Source organism: Chironomus tepperi, unplaced genomic scaffold (genome assembly GCF_022539635.2).
Source record: "Chironomus tepperi strain 1889 unplaced genomic scaffold, CSIRO-AGI_Ctep_v1 contig_289, whole genome shotgun sequence".
Lineage (NCBI taxonomy): Eukaryota > Metazoa > Arthropoda > Insecta > Diptera > Chironomidae > Chironomus > Chironomus tepperi.
In genome coordinates this window covers 16,548-36,377 of record NW_027226411.1, presented here as the reverse complement: position 1 = coordinate 36,377, position 19,830 = coordinate 16,548, and the positions used below count along the sequence as shown (strand labels likewise).

Below are 19,830 nucleotides of genomic sequence, written 5' to 3'. Positions count from 1 at the left end.
CAAAAAATCTATTTTATTTAAATTCAATCAAAAATTAAGAAGCACTCTTTTTAAATAGTTACCGTTTCTTCTCCTTTCATCCTTACTAATGAGTCACAATTGAGTTCCATAAAGTTATTATATTTGATATGATTTTCACTTCATTCAACTCTTGAAAACATTTTGATTTTAAAAATTTTCATTTAAAACTTTGAAATTCATTTCTGGATCATTTGCTGATTAATATGTCCATTATCACTTATAAGAATTCAAAAGAAACTCTTATTTACAACACAATATTGATTTGAGAAATGTTTAAAGGATTTTTTTTTCAATAATATAGATGATCAGTCTTGTATCGTCAAGTGCCAACAACAAACTAATGCCAATTCTTCTCAATCCTGTAAATTTTATACATTCTCACAAACACATGCACTAGAATGAGAGTAGAGAAAAACAGATTAGATTCTCAAAAAGTCTTTCTTCACTGAAGGAATTTGCCGAAGTGCAACAATGTTGCTGACGATCAAAGCGATTTATATTTATTTTATACAAGATCGTGCTTGTTAGGTTTTTATTGGTTTTGTGCAATATTATGTTTGAAAACTGAGTTTTCGGACTCAATTTTGTGTCGAGCTGAAGAAAAAAATTAAAAATCAAATTAATTTTTATGTTTTTATGCAGTCAATAAGTCAGAAATTGTTCTTTTTCACACATTCTTTTGTGAATTTTGTTGCAAAACTGTGAAAATAAAGACATTATAGATTTTTATTTAATAAAAAGTATTATTCAATCATCGTTGGCGATTTTTTGTTGTATTTTTTCCGTGATTCTGCTGTTCTTTTCTCAATTGTTGCTGTGTTCCTACAAAGTTCAAAATGTCTCGATTTTCCATGAAGTTGAGAATTTAATACAAATTGTGAAACTTTGGAAAAATTTTGATTTTTTTTTTGAAGATCAGGATTCAAGACCAGGACTGAAAATATTTTTTCTTCGAAATTTCAATTACTTTTTGGATTTGTTTTTGCAATTTAATAACGCAATTTAACTAGTTCTTTAAATATTAATACACTAAATATTCCAAAAAAACTTTTCCATCCGTCGATGACTCTTACATATTTTTGCAAATGTCTATCTTAATCTTCCATATCTTCTTTTGTTTTTGTTAATTTTAAAGTCCATTCTATCAATTTTTCATTCGTAAGGTAATGTTGTTGCTGTTTTTTTAATTTATTCGCATTCCATAAAAAGTGAATAAAAATCTGAAAAATATTTGTAAAATGAAATGAATTTTTCAATAAGATGACATGAGAAGAGTATTTCTTGCATTTATTATCATTTTGTGTAGCAGTGGGGCAATATTGGTCTGATTCTATCTGATTAATCAAAAGAATCTGTGAAAAAATATTCAAATGTTAATGATCTTGAGAGATATCTTTAAGATTTGGAAGTAAACCAAAGATATTTTAGTAAAAAATTGACATGACTCAACTGCAAGACCAAATTTCAAATTTTATGACTAGAATTTATTCCCAACAATAAAAATTGTTTATACGTTTTGTTTTCTTTTGCAAATTGCGTGCAGCACGAACATCTTAAAATAATCTCCGATGAATCCTTAAAATATTTATAAAGGATTGGATTTTATTGCTGTTATAAACATGCCAAACATTTGTATGCAATCGGTTTCCAAAAACTAATGATTCTTAAAAGAATATGTTCCGCAATACTTAGTTGAGGATGTTTTTGCTGCAAGATTTTGAAGTTGTTCTTACTGTTTATCTTACTTTACAAAAGGAATCAAAGAGTTCATTCATATTAAGAATTCATTTTGTCGTGAAAGACTCAAGCCCGTACAGTAAGTCTAGGTAATTTTCATGTTTTTCTTTAAAAAAAGAACTAAGACTTCCTGGTCTTTGTTTCGATATTTGTCAAGACTTCGAAGAACTTCCTTGTTGTCTATGTCTCGCGCGAGACTTCAGGTAACCTTAGTACCGACTACGTTGTGCTGCTCGGAAAGTAGTTTACTGCTAACTTCCGCAATTTGCATCATTTGCACATTTGAAACAACAATTCTAAAACTAGACCATATGGCATTTCCAATTCTACTTTATTAGGTTTAAACACAAAGAATCTTTAAAATAACATAAGCATATGCAGCATGTTAATCTTGAACTAAATTCGGATTTGAAATGACAATCTTCTTTTGATGATCATAAATCCCTAAATGATAATTACAGACCGGACAGAAAAGATTTTCATACTTAGGCGTCGGAAGGTAGCACGGAGAGAAGCAAAGTGGCCAACAAGTCATGAGAAATGATGAAACGATTGATGAATCTGTAACATGTTGACGCTGAGTCTTGACTGTCGGTCTTTTATATGCAGAACAACGCGGGCAGTTGATTTTTTCATCACCAATTGGCCTCCATCGTTCAATTGATGTTTTATAGAACTTCTTTGGATTTCTTTTGTCTTTTTTCAGCAATTTTTGTCTTTCATTGCTTACTTCTTCATGTTCATTCAATCTAGTCCGAGAACTCTCTGGTATCATTTTCGGTCTATCTTTTCTACTCGTGTTTGGTTTCTCGTGCGGTATTTCTTTTCTGTCCTGTGAAGATTTCTTTAGATTGTCTTTCGTTTCGTCCGCAAAGCTCTCATATGAACCACTTCCATTTGATAACCGTGTGCTATTCTGGTTGTATAAATGCGATAGATATTCATGCTGACTACCTAAATTGGAATGGAAACAATTTATTTGGATCAGCATCAATGTTCACTTATACTATTTAAATATTCTGCCTCGTGGTAAATGAACGAATCCTTAGAACAGGGAACAACCTGTGTGCCGCGGTCATGAACCGCATGCGATGTGCGGTTGTTGATTACCAACAAATGTGCCGTGGCACAATAAGGTTGCCAACCACTGTCTTAGATAAGCAAATTTTACCAAGGAACTAGTTATGCTGTAAAAATAAATGCGGTAGATCAATGATAAGCACCCAATCACATTTACTCAGTAATCATAGTTTTTTCACAAAATTAGATAGTTGTTCATTTCAAAACCTAATAAAAATTACCAGAAGCCATTTCTAACTGATCAGTTTGAACACTCTTGTCAATAACCTTTTTCAAACCTTCTTCGTTCACATCAAATGATGATTCAGTCTCTTTATTGACAGTTTGCTTAGATTTCCTTTTAAATGGATGTTCAATTTTCATATGCTCAATTAAATCAACTGGATTACTTTGTGAGTATGTTAATTCCTTCTGACAAATTAGACATTTAACAACTAAAACCATAACTGCAATTCATTTTAATAAAATTTAATTTTTATTAATTTCTAAACAAAAGATTTTTCGGGTATTTTGACAAATTTTGCAAAGTTTACTATGATTTTAAATTCTCAAAGACACTTTTGAGTAGATTGCTGAAATATTTAACATTTTTTGCTGGATCATATTCCTTTCGTGGCTTCCTGAACTTCCTTACATCGACATTGAGCATGCCGCCAATAATTTCTTGAGCGAAATTCGATGGGAAGGCTTCTTGATCTTCAATTACATGAGCCATTCCTGAGCTACCAAAATCGATCCAAAAGTATGGCATTCCTCTAGGTATTGATGATCGAATGTTCTTATCGCCTTTTATGTCTATTAATTTCTTATTCATTGTCAATTGTTCAGATTCTTGAATAGCCTTTTTGAAGTAAAATTGAATCATTTCAAAGTCTCTACTGGACATCATTTGCACTTCCATGTGAGGTCTTCTATGTAGATACTTTACAGTCTCGAAAAACACAACATCTTCCTTCTTATCGAAAAAGAATCGAGTTAATGCCTTCTTATAATTTCTAAACTCTTCCCAGACTTCTTCATCGATCATCGTCGTACATGGGATATGCTGAATAGGTGAAATAATTAAGTGATGGTTAACTAATCTCTCGTGGTAAGGAATGGCTACATAAATATATTTTCCAACATGAACAATAAGATCCTTGTTCATCTTAGGAGAATCAAAGCATTTGTAACAGGATTCCAACACTTTCTCAAGTCTCTTTGCTTCCCTAATAGCTTCATCTCGTTCATCAGATGTAGACTGCTTATCCTTACGAATTGTGTCTGAGAATATATCAGCCATATCCATTTGTTGTGAATCTTTAACTTTGCTGATTGCTTTTGCAAATTCAAGGTCTTGATCTCTGCCGTCTGAATACTTTTCACGTTCAAATAGTGTCTTAATGTCATATTTGTCATCATCAGGATAATATCGAGTCCTCTCACCACCCTCATGTGTCTCAACTCGTTTCTTCTTCTGCTTTTTGTCCGTATGTCGAGTATCTCTTACGTCATTTTGCTTTATTGGTCTATTCATTCCAGAGGAAGTTGGTAATGACAGCACAACCTTATTATCATCATCAACTTGACGTGGTCTACTTCCTTTGGGATTATTTTTCCGATATTCTTTTGCCTTTTCAAGTTTTTCTTTTAATTCTGCTGCAAGTTTTGTCTTACCCATCATTTCAGCCTTCAGCATTTTAGCTCCAATACTGTTCATTTGTTCGTCTGTTAAGAAATCTGATGGAGTAAGTAATGGCTTTTCTGTCATTTCTGTAGGTCGGTCAGGTTTCAAATGAACTGGTGGTGGTGATGGTGATGGTGATCTTGATCTTGATCGTGACCTTGATCGCGATCTTTTCCGGATATCTGGCTGCTGATTTTTCTTCCAGTTTTGCTTAACAGGTTGCATGTTTTTAGAGCTTCTCGAATAGTAATCATCGTCATCATCATCTTTTGGTCTTTGAAATGATGGAAGTCCTCCTTCGCCGGTTTTGAAATATGGATTTAGCTCCCTACTACTTGTTGCTGGATCATATACATCGAGTTTCTTTTTTTCTGGATCAACTTTTTTCGCTGCTTTTTCCCTCGTAAATGTTGGTATGAAAAAGTTATCAGCTGACATCCAGTCTTCACGTTTTGACGGTATTTCAGGAGATTTCTTCTTTTCATCCACATTTTTGACAACCCACTCATCATTGGAGGAATTACCTGACGAACTTGAATGTCTCTTACTTTTCTTGTGCTTAGATTTCTTGGATTTCTTCTTATGTTTTTTGTGCTTCTTGATTTTTTCTTCCGGCTCTGAAGAATTCGATGAATCGCTGGAGTATTCTCTTTTCTTTGATTTACCCATGTTGATCAGGTTGCTAAGTGAATAATTAGAATAGTTTACTGAATATTTTATACTCTATTATTACAGGTAATTTTTCGATTCTTAATAAACTTAATTCCCGTAATTTTGATTTCAATGTTTTCACTTAAATCTCAATGTTTTTGTTTTGTTTTGATACAAACCCGAACGGCACACATTGAAATGTTACCACATACAGACAAAGTGGCAGTAAAACTAGAACCTCTTAAAACCAAGTGGCAGCAAATTGGAAAATTAATTGTTTTTACCAAATGGCTACCACTTAATTATAAGTATACTGCCACTTTGTCACTATTTAAGTAACATTTCAATATGTGCTGATCGGGAACCTTGAAATCAACCTTTGTGCAATCAATTTAAATTAGTTTTGACCGTTATTTCACCATATCAATTATTTTTGTTAATTCAGTTTTGGTCTGTCTTATTTGGCAATTGAGATAGTCAATTGATTATCTAATTGATCTCTATTGTGTTCATAAAGATCCAGACTACATTTCATGCATAATAAATATAATTAGCACGCAATTGACTTTCCCGCGATATTCTCTTTGAATTTCCGAGAACCATCCAAATTCCATTTGTGATTATCACACACAAAATCACAAGTCAAATGGCTTAGTATTCAAAAAGATGTTGCTGAAGAAAGTAGTGGGTACGAGCTTAAAATCAGTGAATTTAATGAATCAAGTTAGATATCAATTTGCCCATAAACTTGTCGAAAATATAGAAAATGACAAACAAGAAGTGTCTTTAGACTCGGAAAATTGTATATTAGTTAATGAAAATGACGTATCAATTGGACAGACATCAAAGAGAGATTGTCACAAGTTGGATGATCAGCAAAATATCAAACTCCACAGAGCCTTTAGTGTCTTTTTGTTCAATAGGCAAGGAGAAATGTTAATGCAGAAAAGATCAAGTCATAAGGTAAAAATATTTAATTGATTAATCAGCAATCCGGAAACCCACAAACCTAGTAAAGAAAGAAAAGAAGATGAATAAACATCCGACATTGAAACTGGTTTTTGTGAGGGCTTACATTCATATTATGTCACATGAAATTCCTTCTGTAAAACTGTATTTATTTATGTTGCGTATGGTCTTACATGATTGCAGATAACATTTCCTAATTGCTATACAAATGCTTGCTGTTCACATCCATTGTATGATTTGGAAAATGAAAGGGAAGAACTTAATGCAGTTGGAATTAAAAGAGCAGCACAAAGGCGGCTTAATTTCGAGCTAGGAATTCCATCAAGTCAGGTGAGTACCGAATACGAGGGAATGGAATGTTAAAGAAGAAAACACATAAACTTTCATTTTTCTTCATACGTCACCCATACTCAGCAGCGATCAAGAGAGGAAAAATAAGCAGTTATGAGCTGTTTACATTGTTTTTTTTCATTCATATTTCAATTAAACTTTTCTTTTTCGGAGCATTTCCAAATTATGATATGTATGATTCCAATAAGTAAACCGTTATCTCATAAAAGTATATCCATATACACAGTAATTGCCTCAATATCGTCGATTTTTGAATCGCAATTTTGAGATCCAGCTGTGCGAACTTACACATTATCAGATGACTTTTTTTTCCATTATGTGCTTACTATATTTATCATATCTGCTGCTGCTTATTTTTAGATTTATCGCACACAATTCATACTTTATGACTCTGCAATACCTTAATTAATCTTATTTCATCTTCATTAAACAGGTTCGACCAGAGAATTTCCATTACTTGACCAGAATTCATTATCTGGACCGAGGCGACGGCATTTACGGCGAACATGAAATCGACTATATCCTATTTCTACAAAAAGACGTTGACATTAAACCAAATCCAGGTGAAGTTAGTGAAATATGTTGGATTAAACGCGATCAAATGGAGGAACAGATATCGACACTGGATGGTCCACTAACACCATGGTTCCGTTTAATATATCAGTCAGGTCAACTCGGACTTTGGTGGAAGAATCTTCATCGTTTGAAAAAATTTGAGGACTATAACACAATACATAAGCTTAATTAATTTAAGTGTATGTGACAATAATTATTATCTTGTAAATTTAGACTTAAAGTCGCCAGCCTAGATGTTTTTCATATACTTATACTTAATAACGAAGTTGCAATAATTTATCTAGTTAAACCTTAATTTATCGACAGGAACACTAAAATATTCTTTAAGAATTTATTATTAGATGTTTAATTGTGTTTTTATACCGAAAAATGTTGTTATTTGTGGACGAAGTGAATAGTTCTTAGTGCTTAATCAGTTGAGTCTCAAAAAAATGGAAATTTAATAGAAAATAATGACAATACTCGCCCTAGCTGGCAATGAGCATACTCTTGAGAGCTTACTTACTTATTTCGATGGCCGTACAAATCAACTGTATCATAGCCCTTCTCCAGAGCTTGCAAATAAATGAGCATGCTCGTGAACATTGCTCTGAACTTACTATGCTCTCGAGTACAAGCTCTATGCCTGTCTAGGGCTCTAAAATCCTAGAGATTTTAAATACATATCTTTATATAAAAATGATTGCTAGTCAGCACAAAACTGATGAGCAGTAAAGTTAGTAAAGTCAATAAAAAGAACAATACATCAACTAACATGCCTTATTTGCTGTTTATTTATATACGATTGATAGAAACTCTATATTTGCGTCAATAATGATCAAATATTTTCATCCATTTTTGCGGACTTTTTTCACAAAGAATTTGTCAATCAGGCAAGCTTTTGTGAGAATATTTTATTGATCAACTCATATCCAACACGTGGTTTTTGAGGACATGCATGTGGTGGACAAACTAGTTTTAGAAGTTCGTGTTAGGTAGAATTTTACATCAATGGCATGCTTAAGATACGTTAAATGAGCGACCAATTAAGGCTTGCCTCAGTAAACGATACCATGGCACTAAAATGTCTATTAAAGTGTGAATTGACACACAAAAAATCTCAAAAGTGGCAACAATCAAGGTTGATTGAAATCGTCAAGGAAATAGAAAGAAATTCCAGTCACTTCCGTTGCATTCAATCATATTTTGTTGAAGAAGTCAATTGACATTAAATGTCAGCAAGTGAAACTTGATTATTTGGTATTTTCCAGCCATGAGATTCTTTGGACATAACGTCATCAAGCGTTACAGACAGCAAATAAAATGCAATTTCATAACTTAATCTCTGCCTTTATCTATTATTACAAAATCGTCGCAAAATGTCAGTCAAGGCCAAATTAATGATGGCGCGATTGGTGTGCTCTTATGGATTATTATGGACAATTATTTATTAAAATTTTGTGATTTCTGCCAATTAATTTGTATGCAGCTTCAAGGGTGAGTGGACTCACTTCAATTGCTTTTTTAATTAAATATCGATCAGGAAATTGAATGAATTGTTCAAGCAGAAATATTAATTTGCAATTGTTAAGATCAGTTCCTGGTAAGCAAGCTCTTCCCGTGAAGATAGCCAATCTAAAATATTGAGATGTAAAATGTCAATGTTCATTTAAATGATAATAGAAGGTATCGTCACATGTTTAACTTTTCAAAGTTGAGTTCATTTGAAGGTTGCAACACATTAAGATTATCGCGTTTTTACTGCTTAACTATAAATGCTGTTTTGCGTATTTTTAAGCATGTCACGTTTTTGACGTACTTTTTAACGGCTTTTGGAATTTTGAATGTTTTGTTGGAAATTCAGTAATTCAAAATTCATTTCATTTCAGTTCATATTTTTCAAAGTTCATTTCATTTCAGGACATGTTTTTTCAAAAATTTAAAATACGTTAATCTGCTGTTCAAATTTTGAACTTCCGCTTCAAATTCAAATACCGTTACAAATTCAAATTTAGTACCATATTAAATTCAAATTTTCAAAATTCGTTGTTCAACTGTTCAAACTTTGAACTTTGATTTCAAATTCAAATTTCATAATTCCGTTTAAAATCAAAATCTTTGAAATTCCATTAAAGCTGCTCATTATGTATCGTCTACTCATTATTCATACATTTATGATCGATACTAAAATGATCTATCATAATGTATATTTTTCGCAATGAAATTACTAACAGATGACAAGTTTATCAACAAATTGTGAGTATCAAAAATAAATATTGATGGAAATGATTGACTGTATACAATCGTTTTTTACACAGGCAGTCGATGTATTTAGCAATAAAATAAAAAGCTTTAAAAACTACATGAATTTAAAATGTTACCAATTTTACACGGTTTGAATATAAAGAGCCATAATATGAATCCAATCACATTGCTGATTTTAAATGACGCATCGTCTCAATTCAACAAATATTTTGGAAATTTGCATATAATTTCCATAAATTAAGATGTATTTTAAAATTATGTAGTCTCTTTCATAATCCCTTAGAGGAATTTGTAGATTATTGAGACAAAGGATATTAAGCATGCATATTGGTACATGGCTAGGTTTGCTAATTAGAGTAGTAAGAGGAGTAGATTAGTACAATCCTGAAATGAGTAAATTAAAGGATTAAGTATGTAGGACATCAGTTGGAACTAGAACTTTATAGTGTACCATAGTAATCTTTTATTAAAATTTTTTACTATTTCTTGTTTATTTTATCCTCAATATTACATAATAATAGTGTCGGCTGAAATCTTAAATCAATAAATCAAAAATTACCATTTTTACTTTCGTGAATAATCCTTCAGATGAATGAAATTTATTTCAATGTATGTGTGTGTGTGTGCTTAAAATGAACTGATTGTGTGCAATGACAATGGCTGTGCGAAGACAATGGAGTAATTGCAACAATGGATACAATTGCCAATAGCCAATTAATGAGAATATTTGGCGATAAGATGTTTAAAATTGATAAGGATTATTTCACCTAATTCAACAAAAAATAATTCTTATTTAAGTTTAATTTTATGATTAATATTCTAATAGATAACTCACTTTAATCTGCCTTTGATTTTTTTATGACCAGCCTTACAGTTTGATGTCTCAATTCAAATAGGCCTTAGCCAATCAAAAAATAGGCCTAAGTCATTGACCAATCAAAAGCAAGATCGACTTTTCGAAATTAGGTTCAAATATTGAACTTGACATTTTGAATTACGAAAAGTCGTTACATTAAAATTTGTATCTTAAAATCTAGGTTTTAATTCAAATTTAAATAAACGAAAATTTAAATGCAAATTTCGTTTACACTCCAGCGCGCAAAAAAGAAATAATTCCAATTATATGGCTCTAAAAGCGTCTATTTCCCAAATAACGATTTTCATTTGGAACCACCATTCTGATAACTCTCGAAAATCTAACTTGTCTATTCCTTGTGATGCCTCGACGTCCTCGATTGTGGTTAGCAGGCTGAAATTCTCTATCTTGGTTGCGATACGATGATCTGAAATTATTTCTTGCACTTCTGACCATTCCTCTTCTGTTTGTTCCTCTTCTGCTTGTTCGTCTGGTGACAGGTATCTGGATTAATTGCTCACTGACTATTTCAGTATAATGAATATAGGCAAAGTTGTTTGCGAATTTCACCTCCACACGTTTTGCCTCTAAATAATTCATGACAAGCATCGCATCAGTTCCATCATCAAAAGCTACAAAACTTTTATATTCTTCACATAAGACGTAAGAGAATTTGTAGTTTTTTAACTGAATGAGCATCATAATGTCGACAATAGTACTTTGCGTGTCGCATTTAATTTCAAGAATCTTTTCGTTAAGTTCATTTTCTGACGATAACTGACGCGTTAAGAAAATGGATTTGTTAAGAGGGGGGAATTGCACATTTATTTTAATATTGCCTACTTCCAACATAATTTCATCATTTTGATTGTTTGCCCTATTTTTTAAAGATGTCATAATATTCTCATTTTTTGGATATATATGGATATGAACTTTGTTGGGATTGGTAGACATCGGTTCCACAAATATTGCTATTAAGTCCTGATAGTTGGTTTTGGTGTAATTTAGCAATCTTCCAACATTCAAAATAAAATCGACCACGTTCATATTTTTAGGGACTTTAGAAAATCTAATCAGATTTTTATCAGATGCCTACAAGTAGATAAATAATAATTAGGAATTATTTTTGCTTAGAGTATATAAATTTGATGTCGACAGTTTTAATTAATAATATGTATATATATATATATTTTTGGGTCAAAGTAACCAATTTGATCAACATATGCTCAGATTCATTCTATAAAATGTCATTGCCAGAATTGTGAAGTTCAGACTCTTTTTTTGTGGATATAGATAGTGTATGGATGGAACTTGTCATCCTAGCGTTGATTAAATTCTTCCGCACCTGGAAGTGATTAAAAAGAAGTAAATTCTTATATTTATAATGGGATTTATTTTAATTCGTTCTCACGAATAAATTAATTCAATAATGCATTACTCATAACATAATCTGATAAATAAACAATAACTAAAGTTAACTTGTGGCCATCAAGTTTAACTAAAATTTATAATATTTCCGGAATTTCACAGTAATTAATCAACAATTTATTTGTCCCAACATGGACGTTTCTATCACAAAGATTAAAGTATAGAGTCCCAGCATGGACTTTTAATAATTTTTTTTTTTTTACAATACAAAAAAAATTTAAGAGTCGTCACATAAATTATTTTTCTGACTATCGTTTTTTTTTTTTTTTTGCGTTGTATTAAATAAACCCCATATGAACCCCAAGAGATCAACTTAAAGCAGTCCTATGAAATCAATTATCTAAAGATGTTTATGTACCTTAAATGTTTTCACATTTACGTTTTTTACAAAAATATCTGAGTTACCTTCAAGGCAGGCAAAGTCCGTGAGAACTCATGTATATAAAAACATACATCTCGATATTTTTAACGTCTTTTTCCATCAAAAATTTCACGATTACGTCCAATTAGACCTGATGAAATTTGATGTCGTACATCAAACATAGCATGCGGCATAAATTTCCTTTTCAGAATCATATGCAACATACTTTACGCGAAATTTTATAAACACAAAACTACTAAAACCCGATCCCCTGTATATGTTTCAACAAAGTTTACTTAACAACAAAAATTATTGAGCTTTTAAATTTATTTTTGCAACTGCAACTGCAGGTCTTATTACCACTGTTGCAATTTCATTTTTATATTCCTTCAGAAGTTGATTTTGAGCCTTAATTTTGTCAATTACTTTATTTTTTCCCAATTTTACTATTACTTTTCTGACTTGATTTTTCGAGCCGGGTATCACTTTTATGATTATTCCTTTGCGCCATGTATTGGCTATTGAAGGATCTACTGTCAATACTACATCGCCCACTTGTAAAGGTTTAGAATGTTCTATCCACTTTTCTCTCATTAAAATTGTTGGAAGAAACGTTTTCATCCACTTTTCCCAAATTAAATTACTTATCATTTTGATATCTTCCCACTGTTGTGTAAGTATTTTTGGCTCAACTGTGTTAGGAGGAACTGATTGGGCATTTTGCCTCCCCATAATAAAATGATTAGGAGTAAGGTACTCATGTTGATTATCATCATGAGCGAGCATTTCAATTGGTCGGCTATTTATCATATTAATAACTTCACAAATAATTGCTTTAATGCCGTAATCATCATAATGTCCACAACGATCATCCATAAACTTTTGAATGTGCTTTAAGGCTTTTTTTACCAATCCTACTATACGTTCCACTGAGCCATTCATGTGTGGTGCTCTTGGTGGAGAAAAGTCCCATTCTATTGGATGAATAATAGCACCCTTTTTTAGCAATTCCTTATTCCATCTATCAAAATGATGTTTCAAGATGTTATGTCCTCCAACAAAATTTGTTCCATTGTCAGAACATATTCTAATTGGGACACCCCTCAAGTTGAATGTGTTCTGTAAAGCACGTAAAGTGGCATGGGCTTCTAGGTTTTCAATAACTTCCAAATGCAAGGCTCTAGTAGTAAGACATGAATAAACAAGAATGTAGCGCTTTGCTAACACGTTTCTTAGAACCTTAACAGTTATTGGGCCCAGTAAATCAACAATGACATACGAAAATGCGGGTAAATGGAATGCTAGACGATCGCTGGGTAAATCTCCCATTAAAGGAGTTTCTGGTTTGGCTCTTGATATTTTACATTTCATACAACAATTCCGAATTACATTGTTAACGGTTCTTTTAATTTTAAGAATGTGGAACCTTTGCAATAAATTAATCACGACTGTTTTTTCGTTATGATGGGCTTGAGCATTATGATAATGAAGTATAATTAATTTTGTTAAATGGTTGCTTCTTGGGAGAATTATTGGACTGATTCGGTCAATCCCAAATTTCTTTCGATTTTCTGGATTATCTGCAATTCTAGATTTAGCCCTCATAATACCCTCTTCATCTAGATAAATTAACAGTTTATTTAAAGGATTAGACTTTTTCAAAGGTAATGCTTTATATAGACATTCATATTCATCAACATAGGAATCTTTTTGAGCCATTCTGATTAGAGCCAATTCTATTTGTGTATGCTTTAAATCCTTTCTGTTCATCTCAATTATCATTTCGTCAATTTCCCTTTTAAATTTACTAATTTCGGCTTTAATCTTTTCTGCCTGCTTTCTGGTTCGATTAGGGATTTTTTCTAGTGACTGGATCTGATTTTTTATTTTATGAATATGAGCGAGATATTTAAACCTAAGACAACTTCTTACTAAATGATATAAACTATCCAGTGTTGAATAATTCTCATATTCGATTACTTTATCGAGGATTAAATCGTTATCAGGTTTATGTAATTTAAATGACTCTTTATTGGTCTCAATTTGAGGCCAATTCTCCTCCGGCAGACAAAACACTTTAGGATGAAACCATTCATTGTCGTATTTAATGCCAGGGATGGATGTAATTTTTGTGCCAAAGTCGGCCGGTTGAAAATCAGTAGGTACCCATTTCCACTGTTCTGCTTTTGTGCTATTCCTAATTTTTAATAATCTACGCTTCACATATATTTTTGGATTTTTTGCATCGTTGATAATCCAATCTTTTACAGCTGAACTGTCTATGCAATATACAAACTCATTAAATACAAATGTATGTTGTTTTGCTACTTTATTCATTAATGTTACTAGCTTATCAGCGGCATCCAGCTCTAAATCAGGGATTGTACGCTTTTGTTTTAGCGGAACTATGTATGATTTAGCAAATACGAATCTATAATCTATTTGATTACGATCTACATCCAATAGTCTGATATAAATTATATTGCAAAGTATGTCAGTACTTGCATCACTAAAACCTACCAACTGGATTATTTTTGCATCACTTATGTGTGGAGAATACCACCTAGGAATTCTAATTTCTTTTATTCTAATCAATAAGTTTATATATTTCTTCCACAATGGAAAGTACTTATCATCAAGCAACTGTGTCCATTCATAATTATCTTTAATGACGAAATGATAAATGAGTTTAAACTTTGACAACAGAAATTCAAAATATCCTACAGGATCATATATGGACATACATAATTGTAATATTTGCTTTTTAGTAGGTTTGATTTTACATTCCAGAATTTCTTCTGGTATTTTTTCAAGAGTCAATGCTATGCCTATAGTGTCATTTTCGAAATCAATATCATAGCCTAATAATTTTTCTGAACTTTCATTGCTAAATAGCTTTTCATCTTTCAAATCTTCTGATGTTAAATTCTTACGAATTTTCTCCAAAATCTTGGGTTCATTACTTTTTAATTTAACGAGATCAAACCCACCAGTGCTTAATATATTGCGTATATCATAAATTAATTCTTGGCCACATTTCAGATCATTAACTGATGTCACAACATCATCAACATATGTTAAGTCTCGAATAGCTCTTACAGCAGCTGGGTGTTTATCTTCATAACCCTTTGTTACCTCATTTTTAATATACTGGGAAGTTATTGGAGAGGACTTACTACCAAAAATCATTACCCTCATTCTTAGAATTTTTATTTTCTCATTTGGAGAGGAACGAAAAATGAATCTCAAAGAATCCCTGTCTACTTGTCTCATCATTATTTGATGAAACATTTCAGTTATATCGCCTTTAATTAAATATTTTCTTTCCTGCATATTAAAAATGATCTTGAGAAAATCATTGTAAAGATTTGGTCCGGCTGCTAAACAATCATTGAGCGACTGACCATTGACTTTTGTGGCTGCGTCCCAGATGAATCTCGTTCTTTTGTTTTTTGGTTTAATAAAGAATGTTGGGATGTAAAAAGTTCGGTCATTTATACAATTAATTTCATTTGCAGGGACTTCTTCAGCATAACCCTTGTTTAATAAATTATTTACTTGCATAACACATTCTTCGTGAGTCCCATTTTTAATTGAATTTTTTTCTACTATCATAAATCTTCTTAATGCGATTTTAAATGACTGTTGTGTTGGAAGTTTAATACTTTCATCCAACCAAAGTAATGGAGCCTCAAAATGAATCCCATCTTCAGACCTTCTGACGTGCTTACTGAGCATATTTAAGGCAATCTCATGTTCATAACTATTATTGTCATTTTCAGCAGGTTGTTTATAATCGAGCCCCATTAATTGATTTTCTAGTCTATTTAATTCGTAAGTTTCACTTTCGTTTAAATGAACGTGGTGTGATAAATTCTTGTTTCCATTAGAAACTAAGTGCTGACTATGTAAAAAATTATAGATATCTTCAAGTTGTTGTAAATTCCCAATCACATAATCCCCAAGAGGGCAACGAATACCATACGGAATATTACTTTTCCATTCTTTAGGCTTAAATGTTTTATACTGTGTAAATACCCATGCATTATCCATACCGATAATTCCATTGATTTTATCATAAGACTGTAAATACATCTTATTTAAATGTGGATATAAATTTATAATTTCAGAAGCATCAAAAATTTGATCTTCCATGTGTAGGTCTTTAATGGTACGAAAATAAATTACATGTCTACTGGCATTAGGATTTGTTCCACTTACATTTGTTTTAATTATCCTAGAGCAAAAATCTGTTCGACTAATGTTACTAGACCAATTCAAACTAATTGGATGCCATAAGCCTTTAATTCTCATATCATCAGCCACATCTTGTTCAATCAAACTTACTGTGCTTCCTGAGTCTAATAGGAAGGCTGCCTTCTTATTACAATCAGTAAACTTTAGGACTAATACCCCTAATATACAAGAAGATGATTTCATGTTAGGATTAGTATTTTGTTGGATATTAACAATATTTGATTTGTACAACTTCGAAGATATATCACTGTGCTTAATGGATTTTGAACGAGATTGACTTATATGTGCATTTAATTTAATAGCTTTGGGAGCTCTATTCACATAAAATTCATTTGGAGGTATTGTTACAATTTCTGACTGATCACTGTTTTCTGATTCAGAGTTGGAACTAGATTTGTTATCATTGATATGAAGATTACAAGAAGGTTTGCTTATATTATTCGTTTTGTATTGTGAATTTCTTTTATTTATGCTTCTGTTCTTATTGTCGTTTGAAAATTTAAATCTATTCGGATTACTATCAATCTTTTTGCCTTTTCTTTTGTAACAAAACATCATGTGATGGTTCAAAGAACAGCCTTCCATTCTGCATTTAAGTCTACTTTTATTTGGACAATTAAAATGCTTCTTTTGGCCACAATATGTGCACATGTCGTTAATCTTTGCTTGCTCTGAAACCTCCTTGCCAGACATTGACCATAAACTATAACAATTAAATGCTGAATGATTGGATGTCTTATGGAACCAGCAATACTGACTATTATTGGACTTAACTTTATCATTGGAAACAATATTGTAATAACTTCTCTTAAAAAATTTTTCATTAAAGTCTTTTTTTTTATTCGCCAATTTATCTGTCTTATTATCTTTCCAAGGATCATTGTTCTCAGCATGCATTTTAGAATTTAAGTAATCAACTTGATCAGAAAGATAAGAAGCAATATACTTTATATAAACTGTTTTATCTTTAGATTCTAACTTGGCTTTTTTGCGATGCCAACCATTCAGCAAATAATTAGGCATTACGTTGGTAATGTGTGATAAAATTCTGTCATCTACTTTATCCTTTTTCTTTCCGTGTTTATTTACAATATTACTATAATTGATTATTTTATTTATGAACTCTATAACTTTTTTTGGTTCACAATCATTTCTCATTTTTTTTAATTTAATAATTTCATTTGTCTCATTAGCAAGTAAATTATAAGAGCTGCAAAGTCGCTTATCAATTAATTTTAATGTTGTCCAATAAGTAAGAGGATCATACAGATTGATGCCTCCAATGTCTAAAATTTCTCTACATTTAATTGAATTTTGTATTCTTAAAATATTCTCAGAATCATTAAACAGTGATTTGGATTCCTTAAATAAATTAAAAAATACCTTCCACGTCATATCAGCCTTTTCGACTAAAGGCAATTTTTCATATGTAGCCTTTTTTCTATCTATAGAAGTGAATTTATAAATTCTGCTTATAATCTTTGCACTATCAATCTCCGTCTCACTTTCACTGAATTCTTCGCTCGATGAGCTATAACTATGTTTCTTATAAGAACTTTTATTTTTTATTTTACGATAATTCTTTTCTAAATCAACACTGGATAAACTAGAATTAGATAAGTCGGAATCATCTGAGCTACTTGTGTGTCTCGAGATCCTTTTCGACCTTTTCTTGTTTTTGTGACTTCCTTCACGTAGTTTTGTGCTACATGGAATGTTTTGGCTATATAAATTATTAACATTTCTGTTTAAATCTTTTGCACTATCATGATCATCAAAGGTTCTTTTGTGAGTACTATTTTTAGAATTTTTCATTTGTTGCCTTTGTTTCTGCTTAAGATTTTCTATTCTGGTTCTATTAACTATGCAATCTTGGCAAAAAAATTGATTATTAGAGACTCCTTCTATCTCAACTTCATTTAAACACCCAACGTGAAAAACACTTCTACAGTCTATACACAGAACGCCAGTTTTAAGTTCAGAAAAATTATTAGAGCAGATTTCACAATAGAAATTTGCGAATGGATTATTAAAATTTCCATTATCATAAGGTACTAGCGATTCAGTACTATGTGGATTCATATGTTTCGATTTTAAATCCACATTCGCTTTATTATTGTTTTTATCAGATGGTGTTTTATCGCATAAATTATTTTTTCTATTGGACACTTCAATCATAGACTCACCATTTAAAATACTGCTGTCTTTATCGCTGATTTCATCTTCATTTTGACATTCACTATTGGCCATCACTTCTTCAATATCAGTCATCGATCTTCCTTCTTGAATTAATTGCGAAAGTTCATTCCAGTGATTTCTGCAGTACCATTTATCTCCAAGAAATTGAATATTCTCAGCACATCCAATGTGTCTCCATCTTTTACATCCTCTTATCAGACATTTAATTTTCTGTTCTAATGCACTGTCATAACTATTCACACATCCTTCACAATTCTTCATGGCTTATTATTAAAATATTCGTGCAATAACAACGATTACTAAAATACAATTATCTCGCTTATCGTGTGTGGAATTTTTTTGTTGCTCAGTTTTGTAACGGATGTTTCAAGATTTAAAAAATAAAAATTTGGTTAGATATGAAGAAAAGTAATGAATTTTCAAATTTCAATTGGTTGTTACCGTAAATTGATTTCTTAGTCAAACACTTTTTTGCTAAATACGATCACAATAAATTATTCTTAAGCACTGTTAATTTTGACTTATAAATAAACACACATTGGCAAGCACATGAACTTTACTAACACATATAAACTTATAGATGTGGAAGTGTAACTTTTGTATTATTATTTTTTTTGATTTTAATTTTTCTTTAATTTTTTGAACTTCCTGGCTTAAATCTAATGAATCTTCTTGCTATAACACTCTTTACTTTCACTTTCAAACTATTTTTATATTGATTTTGTGGCTCTTTTCTAAACTTTATTAGTTAATTTTAAATTCTAATTTTTTGCAATATTTTTTCCTTACACACACCGAGATAATAATTTTTCGTTGTATTAGTTGCACAGTGTTTTTAAAAATTTAATGACAGTTTTAAGAATGAGCAATATTTTCAACTTTAGTTAGATTAGCTAAATTAAATTCACAAGTTAATTATAATAATAATTAAAGTGAAATAATTTTACTGTCGGCTGAAATCTTAAATCAATAAATCAAAAATAAGTCAAAATTAACAGTAGCAAGAATAATTTATTGTGATCCGTATTTAGCAAAAAAGTGTTAAAAATCAATTTACGGTAACAACCCAATTGAAATTTGAAAATTCATTACTTTTCTTCATATCTAACCAAATTTTTATTTTTTAAATCTTGAAACATCCGTTACAAAACTGAGCAACAAAAAAATTCCACACACGATAAGCGAGATAATTGTATTTTAGTAATCGTTGTTATTGCACGAATATTTTAATAATAAGCCATGAAGAATTGTGAAGGATGTGTGAATAGTTATGACAGTGCATTAGAACAGAAAATTAAATGTCTGATAAGAGGATGTAAAGATGAAGACACATTGGATGTGCTGAGAATATTCAATTTCTTGGAGATAAATGGTACTGCGAAATCTGGAATGAACTTTCGCAATTAATTCAAGAAGGAAGATCGATGACTGATA

The 19,830-nt window shown here is 31.3% G+C and overlaps 3 protein-coding genes across 3 annotated transcripts; 1 reads left to right on the top strand and 2 right to left on the bottom strand.

Annotated features, from left to right (window-relative positions):
* Positions 1–2,243: 2,243 nt before the first annotated feature.
* LOC139092075 (probable DNA-directed RNA polymerase I subunit RPA43) lies at positions 2,244–3,282 on the bottom strand (the record flags this gene model as incomplete). Its single annotated transcript, XM_070642356.1, has 2 exons — positions 3,060–3,282; positions 2,244–2,712 (listed from the first exon to the last, which is right to left on the bottom strand). Coding segments are annotated over exons 1-2 (692 nt in total), but the record flags the coding sequence as incomplete, so codon positions are not given.
* An 8-nt stretch (positions 3,283–3,290) lies between these two features.
* LOC139092074 (CWF19-like protein 2 homolog) lies at positions 3,291–5,396 on the bottom strand. Its single transcript, XM_070642355.1, has one exon. The coding sequence runs from the start codon at positions 5,171–5,173 to the stop codon at positions 3,371–3,373; it is 1,803 nt and encodes a 600-aa protein (XP_070498456.1). The 5' UTR covers positions 5,174–5,396; the 3' UTR covers positions 3,291–3,370.
* A 371-nt stretch (positions 5,397–5,767) lies between these two features.
* On the top strand, positions 5,768–7,804 carry LOC139092073 (isopentenyl-diphosphate Delta-isomerase 1-like). The gene is made up of 3 exons (XM_070642354.1): positions 5,768–6,118; positions 6,308–6,454; positions 6,909–7,804. The coding sequence occupies exons 1-3, from the start codon at positions 5,822–5,824 to the stop codon at positions 7,221–7,223; spliced, it is 759 nt and encodes a 252-aa protein (XP_070498455.1). The 5' UTR covers positions 5,768–5,821; the 3' UTR covers positions 7,224–7,804.
* Positions 7,805–19,830: the final 12,026 nt, after the last annotated feature.